Here is an 18313-nt window from a genome sequence, read left to right as displayed (position 1 = left end):
GAAGGGAAATCTCTCTGTTGCTAAGCTCCAAGTGAGAAGAGTCTGTGTGTTCTGTTGAAGTGGATGGTTCAATTTGTAAAATCTTAATGGAAGCTTAGAAGCAGTTTTCTCTGATTTGCAAAGTGTGAAGTTCAGATATCTGGACTGCTTTTGCAAATGTAAAATAGTGTCTCTATAATTTCTGGGGGAAAAAAAAAAGGTAATTTGCAATTATTCTCATTCTTAGGGGGAGAAACTTAGCCAAGATATCTGCAGGCTAAAAATAATGTCGTGCAACATCATAGTGACTTTCACTGGAGACTCTCTGTATATTTTGCTAACAGGGATTAATATCCTAAAATATCCCCTGCAGTGTAGTATTTTTTTTATCCTTGTTTTATATTTGCATTAATAAATGGATGAAATTCTGGTTGCATTGAAGGTAGTGGAAGAGGATCAGTAAGAGCAGTGTTTCATCTTTAAAGCTTAAAGTAACTAGTAATCCAGTTTACAGTTATACTAAATTTTTTGATGTCTTGTGGAGTTGGTTGCTTTTTAGTTGTTAAATGCCTTTTCCAGCGTGTTGAATAACATAAATGTTATTCCCTCTTGGTAGTACAGCAAGATAGCTAGGTATTTCATCTTCACTCCTAATTTGTGGCCAACTAACATTTCGTATGTCAGTTATCCTCAAAACATCCATCAAATCTTACTCTTATCCAAATTCAGCCCATGAGCTGTGTCAGATATGCGCATAAATGCAACAGTAAAGAAATTTGAGCAGGGTGGTTATCATTAGAATTGCTCATACATCAATCTGAAGTGCTAAGACCAGCAAAAATGCTGTCTCAGGCTGGCAAATGTACCACACTTGCTGCCCACAGAGAAGTCTGTGGAGAGTTGGTGCAGCACCTTTGGGCCGTCAGTGAGGAGGCTCCGTAAGGAATGTGTGGGAGTGAAGCAGAGAGAATGGAAGTGCCTCAAGGGGATGCAGGGTGAGAAGCAGACAGTGTAACAACTTCTGCAGACTTGTGAGCTTCAGAAAAATCTGCCAACATTGGAGTATAGAACAAATTTAGGGCTGTTAACAAAAATTCTGTAAGATATTGGGCTGCAGAGTGCTTAGTTCAGAGGTAGTCTGACTTTAAAGTAAACAGAAAAGCAGATAGATTTTTTTTTTTTACCCAAGCTGGCATAAGCTTTTGTAACAGAATAAACTATGATTTGATTACTTGCTGCTACCATTGCAAAACTATTTGATTTCGGAGGCAAGTCTCTGACGCACTTTCTACAGCCTTGCAGCTGAAAACGTTGCTGTTGCTTGGCTCTGATCATTGAGTTTGTTGAACAAACCTTTACAACCACACTGTTTGAAAAACGTAACTGTATGCACACAGACTTGGCTCAATTAATGATGATATCCAGTAGGTGACTGGGAGCATAAATATTTTATCATCAATCAGGAGAAGACAGCTTGGATATCTAGATCATATATGCAGTGCTCAGATGATAGAAGATTGTGCTAGATTTTATAAAGGATTTCAGTGTAGCCTTTCCAGATTCTTGAGAATCAGGTTGCCCAGAGAGGTTGTGGAGTCTCCTTCTCTAAAGACATTCAGGACCTGCCTGGATGCCTACCTGTGCAACCTGGTCTAGGAAGCCTGCTTTGGCAGGGGGGTTGGGCTAGATGATCTCCAGATGACATTGCTACAGCTCCTGTGGACAAAGAAAGAAAACATATCACTGTCAAAAAGAGAATTCTATTATGGATAGCTTTATAAAATGAAAGCAGAAGGAAACCTGCTGCATTCTCTTTAACACTGACCTCATTTTGTATTTAGAAAATCTCTGACATACTCATCAACAGAAGGGCCCCAGCTTTCAGGGCAAAATGGTTTCTTACTCACTTAAAGACTTCACAGCAGTGACGGTAGCATCTTCATTAGGTTTTTTTCTCAGTAATGTAGGTAGAAGGCTCAGCAGTGCATTTGGAGTGTTTAACAGTCCTCAGGTTGAAGGAGCACAAAGATGTCATGTTCTTCTGCTGTTACTGATGTTGAGTACAAGGTGATTTATCACATGAAACTGGGGAACGTCAGCCAGGTCAGAGATGAAGTGTTGATGGGGAAAATGCCTCTATCAAAATGGTTGGCTAGAGTTTGGAGGAAGTATGGGCTGCAAAGAAAGCATACAAAGCAAGCTGTGAACATAAATGAGATTTTTGACAGCTTAGCCTTTGTATTTGGATGGGAGCTTCTGAGAAGGATGTACCAGACTGATCAAATGAAGTTGTTCCCACTATAACAATAGTGTTCAGGTGTTTCTTCACTTGAATAACCATTACAGGAAACATTTGTCTAGTATAGCATTCTGCATAGCAGTGGTTGTGTAGCTTTTATCATTTTACTTTTTTGTGTCAGAATGGCTGTTCTGTGCAGCTCCCTGCTGCAACCTGCACAGTGTGACTGGTGTTAAAATCTCCCCAGATGAGAGCCATCTGAAGAGCAGTATTGACGGGAGGAGAAGAGAAAGACAGCCTACCTGCCTTGCAAATTGTTGTGCTACAAAGGAATCTTATGACAGGGCTTATCACCCTTCACTCAGTACAGAGGAAGTTCAGTTGCTATCAGCTTTTGGATGACTAAAGTTGATTAGACAAATTCCACTACAAGTACTGGAAATTACTCTCTTTCTTGATAATGAGGCCTGTTCTCTTGAAAAAGGCATAGCTGGTTAGTAGAAGGAGAAAAGCACCTGTTTTATTTGCCTTGGTCTGGCTGCTACCTTCTGAATCATACAGCACCCTCACAGGGCATCTTTTTCATGACAGCAGCTGAGGATGGAGAAGCAGAGAAGGAGTGGTAGATGAGGAATGCTGAGAGGAGCAAGGAGGCAATGCACAGCCAGGGCTTAGGTGGAGAAGGCAAACAAAATGTTTTGCTGGGACTTATTGGGGACTGGGCAAGGTTTTTTATGCAGTCAAGAGTTTCTTCAAGAAGTCCTCTAAATGCTCCTGGCCTGAAACAAACCTGAAAGAATGAGCCTGCTCTGGTAGCGGACTGTGGTAGGTGAGGTTTGGATCATGAGCTCTCTTTTATTTTGCTCCACTCAAGAGAACTAGCAACATATTGTCGAGGTTCCCTTGTTCCAGTGGATGTTTAAGTGCAACACAGTTCTAGGCTATAAAAGTTCTGTGTGTGCTTTTGCTACGTTCAAAGTTTGTGTGGTTTCCTGGTGAGGTAAGAGGAAAAGGTTGCTACTCTGAGCCATTTAAACATTTGTTGCTATTTAAACAACAATAAAGCATGCAGAAATGTTTAAGAACAGTGACCTTTCTGCCCTTTAGACATCCAAATAATGGTCAATTTACTTGAAAATATATTTCAGCCAAAACTGCAGATTTAACATTCCAAATAATAACTTCCTGTCTAGCACATGAAAAATCAGTTGTTTGAAAGAAAAGTGGTTGACAGGCTTTCCTCATGAATAATGTTTGTGATTTTTCAGTCTGATTTTGACATATTACTCTACCACTATTACTGGTGCTTTTTTTTCTTCCACTCATCTAGAAATAGAGTTTAGCACATTCTGAGTATTTCATCCATGCAGTATTTTCTTAGGGCAGAGTTAGATAGAAACATGAAATATATGCATCTGTAGCTTGTCTAAGAGGATAAGGCTCTTCAAAGGTCTGGCTGTAGATCAAAGCCCAGTCTGTAAGGTGTGATGAAATAACCTGCTGCATGAGGTCCAAGAGAATGGATCCTAGTATCCCTGGATTGGTTTACTGAAGACCTAGTGATCCTTTTCTTGGGAGTTGTGAGTCTGTAGAATTCTTGTTTGCACATGTGCTTGACGTTCCTGCACACGTGTTCTTCCTCTCTGAGGCATATGGTAGAACAGCTGTAGTTCCTCCATCATCCTACCCTCACAGAATCATATAATTGTTCAGGTTGGAAAAAACTTTGGAGATCAAGTCTAACCGTCTGCCTAATGCTACAAGTCTACTGCTACCATATCCCTAAACACCACATCTGCACATCTCAACCACCTCTAGGCATGGTGACTCCACCACCACCCTGGGCAGCCTGTTCCAATGCCTGGCCACCCCTGCTCCATGAAGAAATTCTTCTTGATATTCAGTCTAAACTTCCCCTGGCAGAACTTGAAGCCATTAGCCTTAGCTCCTTTGAGAAAGTTTTTGAAAATGACTATGCAAAACATGTGTCTAAAACTAGTCTCAGCAGCAAGCTTATACAAAACGGTTAAAATAAAAAATGAAGACCACAAAAAAACCCCACAACTATTATATTTATGTCTCTCTGCTGTTGCAGATAAGGCACTATAAATAAAACGCTCAGCAAACGTCCTGTCATAGAGCTGAAGAGTGTATATTAAGATGTGCTATGAGGTCTAAATTCTGTAAGGAGCTTTCTTCCCACCTCTCTGAAACATTTCAAAGATTTCCAACTATACATATACTTAGGCACCTATACATGGGCTTCATACAGCTGTTCGTATCCCCATCCTGTACTGTTTACCTTGTTCCCTGGAGGTTTCTTGGTGATGTTAAAAGAGAGAGATTAATAATGCTTTAGAATTGATGCTTGTTTTCCTCTTTTGGCTGTCTAAATGTAAATGGAGAACGTCCTACCTCTTGTTCTGCCTATTAACTGATGCTCGGAAAGGTTTATTTAGATTCTTATTAATCAAATGCTAACAATGTAAAGAGCTGCAGCACCTACCTTTATCTCCTTCTCATCTAATCCAATGCCAGACAGATCGGAGTCAGTCCCAATTAGTGCAGGAAGGCTCATGAATTTCAAGGGGTCAGGAGAATATTTCATAACTCACATAGGAAACACTGGAGAAGGAAGAGGGAGGTCATACTGCAGAAGTGGGAGCTTTTGTCAGCCCTAGTGGGAGTGAACTGAGTCCATGTGAAGAACAAAAACGATGTCTTCTGGTGTGAAAGTGTGAAGCAGAAATAAGAGCTAAGGGCAAATGTTAAATCAAATAATTGTAGCTGCTTTTAAAGAGGGGGAAAAAAAGAGCAAAAATGAGTTTGGTGAGAAAGGAGGGAAAACTTGGGAAAGTTTCTTAAGAAGCATCACTTTTGGACCTGTGGGATGAGGCAACAGTTTCAGCCAAATAGGTAGATATGAGAAAAAGTTAGATGCTTCATGTTCTGTTAAGCTTTTGAGATCTAAACTGTCTTTTAGTAAAGTATTTCCAAAGGTTTCTTGGCCACAAACTTTTTTTTTCCTAATATTCCCAAGCTTATTGCCAGTTTCCTGTCATGTTAGCTCTTACTGGAATCAGCAGTTGTTTTAAGGAAGGCTTGATTTAACTGTTACGTAGCTATAGTTAATGGTACAGGACTTCCATTTTTCCAGCAGATTTTGTCATCACAAGGCTTTAGTGAGGAGCACAAGGAGGTTTTTTGTACACTTACTTGTTTTTTTAATATCAAACTCTGAACCTTTAAATAAAAATTTGCTTGATGCCAGGAGTACCTTATTGAAATATCCCTGGCATCTGTATTTAGAGATCCTGAATAGCCAGTAATATATACACAGTTGCAGTGGAGAGCTGAAACTACTCTTACTATGATAGACATACTTCAAGTGTTAAAGCAGTTTGTTTTTTAGGTGTGTAGCAGATCAGTATCAGAAACAGAGCTGTATTTATTAGGTAATAATTACCACAGTTATTAATTGTTATTATAGGAAAATATACGTCGCTTGCTGGGCTAAGAGAAAATCTTGCCCTTAAAGTCCAGTTGTCTTAGTTTAGGAATGAATGAATGTGACAAATGAAAGAAGTTGGAAAGTGGCTGAAGAGTGCTGGTAGATAGGCTCTTCTGTGTTCTTGTAGGACTCTTTCCACTGCCTTCCCAGAAGAAAGTGTTCATCATACAGGTGGTTCTCATCTGTACCTGTGCACAGGTTTCTAGGTCGGTGAGGAGCCATTACTAAAGTTGCTATGAACCTACTTGACACAGAAAGTTACGGAATGCTTGGACAATCCAGTCTGGTGATTTGGCTGTAGGGGCAGGAACCACTAGCTGTGACACCAAAGCAAACACTTGGGAGGAGCACATTAAAACTGCTAGTCACTTCCAAAATGATTACACTCTAAGAATGCTGGGAGGACAGGTCAGCAAGGTTTGCATGGTTGGTGTAGGAAAAGGGTCAAAAGGTAAGTCTACAATGTGATAGTGCAGAAAATTACAGCAGGGTTGCAGTGTGCCTTGAAAGAAGGAGTGTAGTGGGGATAAGAGCCAACGGAGGTATCACTTGAGGTATAAGGTGGGCAATTCACCATAACAGAGATAGGAGAGGATTGTTGTCTCAAGACTGAGTGGTATCTGCTACAATAATGAAATGTACTCTTGAAGGTCAAAGAGAAATTTGTTATTATACATAAAGAAAGATGGTTGAAATATCAAATACAAAGAACAGTGAGAACAGAGAGAAACGCAAAGAGTCTAGAATGACACTGAGAAGGATCAAACCAAAGACAGCATCTTTCCGTAGCTGAAAACCATGCTGACAGAAGTCACAGGAGCGCAGCAGCATTGGATGGCTAAGATGCTGCTCAGTAGTTCATTGTCACAAATATCAAATTCTGAGCGAGAGAGTTCATTGTTTGTAGAGGCAATCTACCAGGCTATGTGCTGGTGTCTGCTCACTAAGTTCTAGCACATTCTGTGCTTGAGAGATTCAAAATTGTTAATGCAAGTTAACTATAATAATACAGATGCTAAGAAGGGATATCTGTAACATGGGGGATCCTACATTTCCCCTAACCTGGTCCAACTGGCCCAGTTTTAAGCAGACTGTTTTCACAGTTTTGATCATGACTTGTCAGCAGTTGTGCCTGTGTAGTTCAAGCTGGAATTACACTCTTCATTTTCTTTTCTGGTGCACCATGTATGCTAGTACATCACAATAACGTTTTGCATTATAAGGTTCTACTGCACTATGTAGTTCACAGGGTCTTTTGATTTTCTTGCTTTCAATAGGAAATAGCCCGTCATCTCAGACCTGGAACTCTGCGTGCTGTCTTTGGGAAGAACAAGATTCAGAATGCTGTCCACTGCACAGATCTACCAGAAGATGGACTTCTGGAGGTAAGACTTGCTAGATAAAAATATACTTTTATATCATAGGAAATTTAGAGTGAAAAACTGTACTTGACCCTAATTTAAGCTGTTGAAGTGTTTTATTTGTAGAATAGCTTTGCAGGGTACCAATGATCAATAAGAAACAAAAGCTAAGAGTTTATAAAGAGGAATGAACTCATTTAATTCGAATACTGTAAAAACTTGATCTATGCACTTTTCTTGAACAAGCATAGTAAGCTAAAATACTTAGTGAAATGAAAGTGAAGTCTTCTGCTTGGTTGAATGTATCTTTTGAACTGGATGCCAGCATCTGGAAGGACACCTTCTTGGCCTCTGCTTGGATGACTGCTATGACTCCCAGTCTGGCCTGTCTCCACAGAGAGCTTGTCTCAGGCCTGGGATGTTATAGGCACTAAAGATTCAAATTCTTCACATAGGCACCAGTTTTATTGATATATGGTCATAATTACATGTGTCATATAGAATTTCCTATGTTCTATATTAACTATTTACTTTTCACACTAATTATTACCTGAGTTTGGCTTTGTATGCTTTCATTAAGTCCAATAAAATGGAAAAAAATAAATGAAGGGAGTTTATAAAGACAGAAGTACTTACTATGAAACCCAGAACAAGTTCAGTTACCTAATGCCATGCCCCAGAGATGAGATCTGGACAAGAGGTGTTGAAGTAGTGTGTCAGCATATCTTAGATCTTTTCATCAGTGCATAAGCTTCTTCAGTGCATGTGTAGCTTCTGTCATACTTTCAACAAGCATTCATGAGTAGTTTGCTGTCAGACTATAGAAATCTGATGAAGCAGCAAGAGTTTTCCTAACTCGGTTAATTTTGTATGGTCCAAACTGTTTTCACTGGGGGAGGAGGAGCAGCTAACTGCGTAATGATCTCCCATCATGAGGTAAAATTAGATGTGTGGGTTAAAGTGCTGTTTGACACGAAATTGCATCTAACTTAAAGAAGAGTGTAGCGTTAATTGAGAATTGCAGCCAACATCAGCAAAATCACAGCTTTCTAAACCATTTCCAAGCTGCCACTGAAAGTTAGTAACTTAATTTCTGCGCAAGGAGTCTAGATTTAAACAAGAGAGCAGGTATTTGTCATCATGTGCCTAAAATCTATCAGTTATTTCTTCTAAATGACAGTACAAAGGAAGACATAATCCATAAGAGGGAAGAGAGTCTCACCAACACTGATTATAGTACTTTAGCAGAATTCTCTCTTTCATGCTGTCTGTTTCCTATATGCTACTTGATGGTGCAAAGCTACTGTAACTCCATTTTGCTGATGGTTTAAATTGATTTTACAGCTAATGTAGGCGTAATTGTACACAGAGTGTGGTTCTTCACATTTCTAGCTTCTACGTAGTCTAGGTTAAAGCAGCAGTTGTAAAGGACATCTATCAGGTAGATGCTTAATTTTGATTGTCTGACAAATGAGCATTGTGTGGAAGCCTTTTACTGTCAAAACTGTACATCATGGAGTGTCCTCAAATTTGTGATTTTTTTTTAAGAAATAGAGATGCCTGAAAATGTAGGTAAGCATCTGGATTTGTTTAAGATTGTCACAGTGGATGAAAAATAAATGATCTGGTGTGTCCTGAGATGATCCTTGAGAGAGACTTCCTCCCAAGAGGACCTCACAGAGGTCTCATTTGCTTGGCAAGCAGAAACTAGGCCTTCCCCTCGCCCATCTCCATTAGCTGTGGTAGTGCTACATGTCCTTGGCTAGAGCAGAGCAATGCAATGGTGTGCAGGACAACCACAGAAGTCAAAGGCACTGGGCCAGGCTAACACCTATAGGAAATATGCTGTTTTCAATGAATGGTGGAGAATGTTTTTGTTCTTTAATGGATAACTGAGTACTTTAACACATTGAATTGAACAGAGCTATTAGCCTCAGAGGAGAACTCAGGGATAGGTGAAGCACTTGCAGAGGAGAATGGCCTTGGCTCCTGGTCCAAATGTAGCAGTGGGACTTGCTTTTTCAGAGTAGCTTGTGTGCATTTGTTACATCTGTGTCTTGGCAGAAGATGATACTGTTGCTGAGATGTTAGTGTTGCTGTTCTGATAAAAACTTTGAGTCATTGTAGGACAACTGATTAGTAGAGGGGGAGTTTGGAGTAAATACACCACTGCTGTAACTTTGTTGACTGAAATTTCAGAGAGGAAATCTGATCTTCTAGGTTTACAGTAGGAAGATGAACAATCCTTTTAAAAACCCCAAAGGAAAGCTTGTAATCACTAGCAGTCTCATTCGTTTTGTCAGGTGGTATTGTTTTTTGTACCAGATTGCTACTCTATTGCAGGTGTCATCCAGTGTAGCTCAAAGTCCCAGGCTGTATGCCAATCATTGCACTCCTTTTTGCTGTTTGAAAAGATCTGTTAGGCATTTTGAAGTCAGGCACTAGGAGCTAGGAACTTCAGTTTCATTTTTAACTCTGGTGCTGATTTTATGTGAGCTTGGCCAAACTCCTTGTCAAATTTTGTCTCTTTGGCTCTCCAATTCTGTATGTAGATGTTCTGACTTAGTATTCCATTTTGGAGAAGATAAATATAAATGCAACTAGTTTTAGAAAGCGAATTGCAGAATCATTATTGCAAATAATGACATTAAGTTGTTAACACTCCTTTTTTCTACATTTCCTGCCACATACACCTCCAATTTTCTATTTTAATTTGTAGAAAAGAAAATGACTTAATTTTACTTCTGAATCCTGTCAGGTTTTGCACCACCCTTAAACCCAGTAAGTATTTTTGGAAAGAGGATGCTGTGATGTAAGCTTTCCAAAACTCTTGGTCAACCAGAGAGGTGGGCCTTAGCCAACTGTTGCAGCCCCAAAAGCAGCCAGAGTCAATCTGATAGTCAGTGAATAATGGTATTTGCTACCTGATTCAGAGCTTCTCTGCAACCTTGACCATGTTTTATGGCTGGATTACCATTTTCCAGATGCTCCCATTTCCAGTACTGCCTCTCCTTACAGGCTGAAGGGCCTGCACAGTGGATTTTCCAGTATCTCTGAGCTTGTGGTGAGCCCAGTGGGTTTGTACAGAGAGCTGGCCAACACATGTAGTGCTCACATTGCAAACGTTAATGCAGTGTTTCAGGGGTCTCTGCCACACTCCAGACTCCATTGTGGCCACGTGTTCTGTGCACGCATCTTCATGATCAGCAGTGCCCTGAGGAACCTGGAGGCAAGGTAGCCAAAGGGACTGCTGCTATTGCCACTTTGTCACTAGGAAGGTGAAGAGCTTACTGTATCTTAACTTTGGGGGGAAATTCTGAGCTCCAGAACTAAATGGGTATGGAAAAGGGAGATATCTGGCTAACTCACTATCCCATTGAGTACCTTAAATGCGTAGTATTTATCAAAGCACAGTAAGGATGAATTCCTGTATAGAAGGGGACATACCAGTGCTTTCTTGAAGACTCAGGAATCCTCAGTGCCAGATACCACATATTTTAACATTTTCCCTTCCTCCTCTGTAGTTTTCATCACTGAAGATCTAGCTGAGATTTTAAAAGTGCTTATAGTGACAGCTGCTGGCTGATTGTCCATAAATGGAGCAATGTCCTTAACTGTTCATAGAGATGAGGCAGGTAGTTGAAGATCAGATGCTTTCTGAAGTTAATAGACTCTCGGTGTCTTTGGTGGTTCATACTCAGTGCTCTGTAGAAAAAGGGAAGGCAACCCCAAAATCATAATGGAGAAAGGGATATGCTGGGGGAGGAAAGGAGACAACACTCTCAGGAACAAGGGCTGATTAACTCAGTAAGGGTTTTAGAACAATATGTTTAATTAATGAAGTGCAGTAGTTTTCCAGTGTTTTCTGTTGGACCTCTTTTCCATGGACCTGGAAAAAAGAACATTCACTTTTTAATCTAAAAAACAAACAAACAAGCCAAACCCTGAAAAACAAACACCAGCACTTGCTCCCCCTAGTTTGACCCTTAAGTCATGTCTTTGTTCTACAAACTACTTCACGTTTTGGGCAGTGACTGAAACGTATCAGAGAGTTAATGAATAACTCAGCTGGGCTCCGCAGATGAGGTGTGATGCAGATGAGTCTAAAATACAACTGCCCATGTGGAAAAAACAGTGTATTTTTAGTTGCAAAGCTCTAACAGCTGATTTTTTGGTAGTATGCTGATACAGGAGGAGCGTGCCCTGAAGCCACTTAGAAGAGCACTTTGACTTACTGGGCTAGGCACTGTTTTATTGATTTCATATACTTGTGTGTCCTCATATCAGTATGAAATGTATTGTCACAAGTGACAAAATATAGGCACAAATAGCTCAGAGCAGTCCATTTTCACAGTTCTCCTGCAAGTCTTCCATTTGAATGGGGAGAGGAGAGAAAGGAGAAAGTAAGGAAAGAATTAGACGTGGAATATTTATGAGATACTGGCGTTTCAGAGGTAATGGCTAAAACCTCAGTTTCTTTATTTTTCAGGTCAACTTGATAATGTGGCTTAGAATATTCATTCAGAGCAGAAGTTTGCATTTATTTCCCATGCACAAGGCAGGTACATCTTGGCAGTTCTTTTCTGTTTTAAAAAGCAGGTACTCTTTCGACTAGTCAGACAGTTACAGTACTCACCTGGATTCACATTTTTTCTGAATCTGAGAAACACACCAGAGACAGTTTTACATCTGTTTCTTTCATGTGCACACAGTGAAAGATTGCTCTGGCTGTCAACTCACCATCTTGGAATTGAGAAACATTTCTGGTAAAAGTGCTATTGAAATAGGTGTGTTGGCAAACCATCAGATCCAATGAATCAGCATTCCCTGAACAAACAAGGTTCCTTGAAATTAGTCATTCCTGGTCTGTGCTTAGTTGAAGCACTCTGGAACGTGCTGTGGCTACCAGACTTCACAATTTTACATGCCCCCTTACAGAATGAAGGAAAATGAAAAATCAGTCTGTGAATATCTTGCATCACTGGAAGTACAATGAGTACAACTTCCCACAGGAGGTGGTGCTGTGCACACACCTCAGTTCCTCACAGCTCCAGTGGCAGAGCACCTTCCAGATTATGCAGGAATCCACATCATTTGTAGCCATTAAAAAGCTGCTATCCTAATCTGTAGTTATTACAAAGCCAGTATCTCTAGGTTTTGTCATCTTCTGCCTGTAAATTTTTACCCATGCCATGCAGTTCAAGATATTTTTGTGCGTGGTTCCTGGAGGGCATTTTTTCTGTAGCCAGGTACTGGTGACTATAGGTTACCCTGGCTGTGTGCTGTCTGAAAGGTCTCTCCGCTGAGGTGTAACCTGCCATGTCTGGGCTGTCCCCACAAGCTCTACGTTCCCATGTCATGGTGTTTGGGCACGGTCAGTCTCCTGCAGCTTCTTCACATTATTGAAAAATGCTTAATAGTCATATATGTATATAAGTACATATAGGTAGAGGATGCTGTCATAGGTGAGATAAGCAACAAAATGGTTCAAAACATAGAATCACCAAGGTTGGGAAAGACCTCCAAGATCACCTAGTCCAACAGACCACCTACCGCCAGTACTTCCCTGCTAAACCATGTCCTTCAGTATGAGTTTTGGGTGGGATAACCTTGCTTTTGCTGAGGGAGATATGTTACTGGATTACTAATCCTTCTAGTGGACAATAACACAGCATTTGCTGTGGGAGTATGTGTCTTCTTGGTTATGTATGAAACAGTAGAGTGCACTGAGGTGTCAAGCCAGTCTCTGTGGAGAATGTGCCAGCTTTCTTGTTGGCCTTGTGCCTGCATCTGTGGATGCTCTTTCCACTGACTCCTCATGGAGTGTGTGTGTGTTTCCGTGTGGCTGCCAGTTGCCATCAGGCTCTGCTTTCGGGGGACTGTGGAGGCAGATGGGTCAGCTTTCAGTGTCACAGGCAGCCTTCCAGCCAGGCAGTAGTGAGAACACTTCTCCAGGATCATCTGCTGGCCTTCTCCCTTGCCTCCGAGCTATTTGTGGCTTCCGTGGATATGAAAATAACCTGCTGGGTGGGGGTGGTTTTGCTGTTATCAAAGAAGAATGGGATTTGTTGTCTTTTGAGAGATGGTTTTTTGGTTGGTTGGTTGATTTGTTGAAGTTTCTTTTTTTGAACAGGCTGCCCAGAGAAACTGTGGTTGTCTCATCCCTGGATGCATTCAAGGCCAGGTTGGAAGGGGCCCTGGGCAGCCTGAGCCTGGTGGGTGGCAGCTCTACCCACGGCAGGGGCAGGAGCTGCATCAGCTCTGAGATCCTTTGCAATCTATGATTCTATGCCATGATGGTGTGATGCTCTCCCCCATAACTTTAAATGTCAGCAGGTAGTCTGTACTGCTGGATGCTCTTTCCCCTGCCAGGGGGATGGACTGGCTTGCAGTTTCTAAACAAACGCATGGCATCAGCCAGCTGCACAGACTACTGACAGAGACCTGGGGGACAGACTTGCCCAAGTTCTGGCACTAGGATGTTCAGCTGGCTGATTCCAGCCTCAGGACAGTGGGTGGCAATGGCAGACAATAAGCAGTGACAAGATGGGCTAGTTCACTCTTGTGCTTAGTCCAGACCAGCGCTGTGGATGATGCAAACCAGCATTGCTTTCCTTAGGCTCTCTGTTAACTAAGTGCTCTGAAGGGTGAAGAGCTGCCCTTGGGCTTTTGGTGCAGCATGCATTCCACCTGCTAGAAGCCAGCTGTACCTTGGTCTGGTGTTCCAAGCAGTGTCATGACAAGCACACCTTGTTCCTCCTTTCCCTTTGCATGTATATGAGGAGGCCAGGAGGAGCGGGCTGTTCCGGTGAGCTATTCAGAGTGAACGGGGAGGCAGGGGGACATGACAAATGTTTCCCATAACCATTCCATCAGAGCAGAGTCCTGTTACAGGAGCACTCTTGCTCCCTGCCAACCTGCCTTTTTCTGCTGGCTGCTTTCCTTCCTGCCCACTGCCATTGTCTCTACACATGGGCGTGCTGCAGGATGGAAATGCACAGCAGTTTAGGGTAGAAGACATCGGAGGGATGAAGTTCTCTTAAACTCATCTTTTGGTGCACCAAGGTATAGTTCAAGCCATTTAATACAGCGTGTCAATGAGTAACTCTCAGAGGCGTCAATGTGCTTAGTGTGGAATTCGTGTGTGTCACATTCTGAACAAAGGTCTCCTGCATTGCTCGTTACCAATTAACTTGTCCAGCATTATGCAAGCTGCCTCTACCAGCTGAGAACTAACTCTCTCCATTCACAGGGCAGCACGGCTTGTAAAACATTACACAGCAGAAGTGCATAGCATGGCAATGAACCTTCTGCTGAGGGCATTTCAGCTGTACAGCATTTCCCTCAGGAGTCTTTAAAATATTAATAAAGAAGCCATTGTTTCACTCAGTCATACGGCAATTTTGCAATGAAGCCTTTTATTAGGGGCTCGTACTGAGCTGCATAATCCAGTGTAAGGTGCTTTTAATCATCTCCAGTGAAAAGAAATGAAAAATTGGAAGGTTTAGTTGTTGTTTCTATTTTTGCGAGTTTTCATCAAAGCAGTAGCTATTTCTGGCTGCAGTTGGAAGTTTCAGTCTCTCTGCTCTATAGAGAGAGCTGTCAGGTAATGCTTATTTATGATTCCAAGTGCTTCTTCATTTTAACTTCTTGACACTTTTTATCCAGCAGCTGTGGGAGCAGGTTGGAAAGAATCTGGAGTGTAGGAAAACTTCTCTTTTGGTGGCGTTTTTGCATATCAGAGAATGTTAGCACTGGAATTCTATCTCCAAACATTTCCCAAGGCTGTATATACACTTGTACAGAGAACTAAGTAAGCTTTTTGCATAGGTTTATAGAATCAGAGAATGAGAAGAGACCTCTAAAATTATCTAGTCCCACCATCAGACCCGTCACCGCCGTGCCCACTGAATCGTTATATGAGGAGAAAGGAAGATGTGAAATAACAATTAATAGAGGGATGGATTTTGAACATGTTGGTGATGATCAATCTCTTTTCTTCTTTTTTTTTTAAATGGTGATATTGGGTCACTTGCAGCCTAATTTTGAACATCAGTTGTATAATTATTATGCTTGTGGGCCAGACAGGCAAACTAAATTAGAATCTTGTTTAAACAGAGTAGTGAAATAGTTCAGCCCTTGTGCTTCCTCTTCTGGGTGAGACACGAGGTGTGGTTGCCCCTCATTCTGCCAGGCCAGGGCTCTCTTAAAGCGCGTGCTAGAGAGGAACAGCTAATGAGTGTGAACCGAGCAGCTCTTCAAGTCTCACCTTGACCTGAAGGTAACCTGTGTGGGCTAGACTTTTGGCACCTGTCCATGTTGCACTGAGCAAGGTCATTCTGTGGAGGGGAGATAAAGGCAGAGAGAAGGCATGATGCTTCTTTGTAACTCACCTGAAGCCCAGTTTGTGCCTTTGAGTCAGCTGCTGCCTTTGTTCCCTCATTTTGAACCCAAAAGCCCAGGCCCTGCTTCCTCTACCCCTCCATGTTCCTCCAGCTGAAACACCACAGCAATTAAGCTGCAACACAGTAGCAGATCAAAGCAAGAATAGAGAAAAACTTACCTTACACAGCAAAGGCAGTAAGTGGATGCTGTTGTTATACAGTTTTGTAGGAGCTCAGGATCTCTTTATTTCTTAAGCACAGAGTCCTACAACTGTATTAGTAGCACTGTTTTCCTGTGGCACATATGGCAGTGTGATGCAAATACGTTTTTGCATGAATTTCTATTTCTGAACTTAGCCAGCTGCATCTCCCAGCTCTGCCTCAGAGATCAGATAGGCAAATGATCAGCTAGATTTGTACTTTCTGTATTGGGTTAACCCCTTTTTTGTCAGTGACTGACTACTGTATACTGGCTGTAACTGACAGGAGAACTGAAGTCATCCATCTGCACGTATGTGTTGAAATGTATTTGAAGCATGGAGGGTAGGGAACAAAGCCAAACTTGACATGTGTGAAGCATGAAGGCAGTGGTCCTGGGATCTCACTGTGTTACCTCGGGTCCTTGTGAAAGCAGAGCTTGCTGTCATGTTTTGGTTTTGCTTGTTTTCTTGTGCTGTTACATAGTAAATAGCATAAAACTCACTTTCTTTGTATCTTGATTGTAGTGTCCTAATGATTCTTGTGATATCCTCTCATTTGCATCCTGTTTAATGTCCAGATTTATCTAGTGTACGGTAAGATTACAAAATATGTATCTCCCATTCTCTTTCACCATATTTTCTGAGTTGATCATAACTATACACTGTGTTCAAGGTGGCTGTTAGCAGCACACAGCATAAAGCAGGATATGCCCTGTTATTGAGTAGTGTTTCTTTATTAAAACCTTCCCTTAGAAAGGTGTGGGGGATTTTTTTGTGTGTGCATAGGGTCTTTTATTCTCAGCTGTACCACCCAGTTCCAACCCCATGCTGTGGGCAGGGACACCTCCCACCAGATGAGGCTGCCCAGAGCCCCATCCAGCTTGGTCTTGAGCACCTCCAGGGATGTACTAGAGGCTCCCAAGTTCATGTTGATGTTCAAAACAACATTAATGAACATAAAGATTTCTGTTTTCTACTAGTGACCTCAAGGTGAGATAACCTGTGAAAAATTATAAGACAAACAAGAACTTCTTCCCAGTGCAGCGACGGAGCAGTGGCACAGCTGCACAGAGAGGTGGTGGAGTCTCCTTCTCTGGAGACGTTCCAGACCCACCTGGACACCTACCTGTGCAACCTGGGCTAGGGAGCCGCTTTGGCAGGGGGTTGGACTCCATGATCCCTAGGAGTCCCTTCCAACCCCTACAATTCTGTGATTCTGTGTTTTGGAGCGGTGGTACATATTAGCAATGCTGTAAATTGAGGTCAGCAAAGATCCCCCTGGATCATGTTGTGGGCTACTTACACTGAGTGAAGAAGTTGCAGTTTCACAGGGATTTCATGGAGAAGGTACTGATGAGTGTCTGGCTCATTGAATGGCACTGAGATGACTGATGGCTCTAGATTAATACAGGGATGAAAAAGCTTTCTATCTCCTGGCTGCCATTTCTGATTTGACAGTGGTGAAGAAGGACTGAAACTGCTGGCATGTTTTGAATGATGGATGTGGATTGAATCTGTGATCTCAGCATGTTTTTTTTTACTGATGTGTCTCCTCATCAGCCTAACACTGCTTGTCCAAAACTGCCAGCCCGACGGTCAGTGTGATTGGACCATGACTGCGGAGGTACTCTTTCATTGCCAGGATTTTTTCTGTGTCAGGACATAAGGATTGCTGCGTGTCTCATATGCTGCTACTGTTCAAGGTGTGCCTTGCTCTGGCTTTATGGTGAACCGCAGGATACCCTGAGCTGGGAGGGACAGTGAGGAAAACAAGAATACAGTTCATGTCATCTGCTTGGACTTGTGCATTTGACACTGTGCTACACAACATCCTTGTCTCTAAATTGAAGAAAGATTAATCTGATGCATGTACCTACAAAGTAGGTAAGAAATTGGCTGGTTGACTGCACAAAGAATTGTGGTGAGCAGCTCAGTGTCCAGGTGGAGTCTGATATGCCTCAGGAGTCAGTACTGGGACCAGAACTGTTTGGTAACTCTGTTGACAGCACAGACAAGGATATTGAGTGCACCCTCAGCAAGTTTGTAGCTGACAGCAAGCTGAGTGGTGCAGCAGGGTCCTGAGCAGCCTGAGCCGGTGTGTGCCAGCTCTGCGCACAGTATAGGGTTAAAACCACACAGTCTTTGAGGTCCCTTGCAACCCAACCGTTCTGTCATTCTATGTCATTATTGAGCTAAGCCGTGTTGGCCAACAGCTGCCATCAGCACTGCTTCTTGCTTTGTTTTTTGAGTAGAAGGAGAAGTAAATTGCAGATATCTGTACCGCTTGTGCTTGAAATCTTGAGGACAATTTGTGCCTGCACTGGGTCCTGGGTTCTTACCCAGATCTTCTGCTCTCCCTTGGATGCCTCACTTGATTTCTTTCCTTTTTTCTCTGATTTTGCCTGGCTCTCCATGCTCCATGCACACATTGTTCAAATGATGATAATTACTTGTGCTCTGCCAGGGCATTCGACTGGATTTCATTATTGCCTTCCTTATTAACTACTGAAACTTAGCGGTAACGTTTGGAAGCTTCCAGGGGGAGCGGCTGACCCCATCAGAGTGTGTGTGTTTCTTCAGGGGAGTGAAGCAGCTCTCAACTCCTCCTGCATGAAGCAGTTTATAGAGTCAGAGCCAGA

At 42.1% G+C, this 18313-nt stretch overlaps 1 protein-coding gene across 1 annotated transcript in view; it reads left to right on the top strand.

Annotated features, from left to right (window-relative positions):
- Nucleotides 1-18313, top strand: part of NME7 (NME/NM23 family member 7) — an 83702-nt gene that overhangs the window by 63645 nt on the left and 1744 nt on the right. The window contains exon 11 of the mRNA XM_065742045.1: nt 7007-7114. Coding sequence (XP_065598117.1) covers nt 7007-7114 — 108 coding nt within the window. The remainder of the gene's footprint in view (nt 1-7006; nt 7115-18313) is intronic.

Source organism: Cyrtonyx montezumae, unplaced genomic scaffold (genome assembly GCF_038088225.1).
Source record: "Cyrtonyx montezumae isolate F1298 unplaced genomic scaffold, pur_monq_1.0 scaffold_3, whole genome shotgun sequence".
NCBI lineage: Eukaryota > Metazoa > Chordata > Aves > Galliformes > Odontophoridae > Cyrtonyx > Cyrtonyx montezumae.
This window is presented reverse-complemented; position numbering and strand designations above follow the sequence as displayed.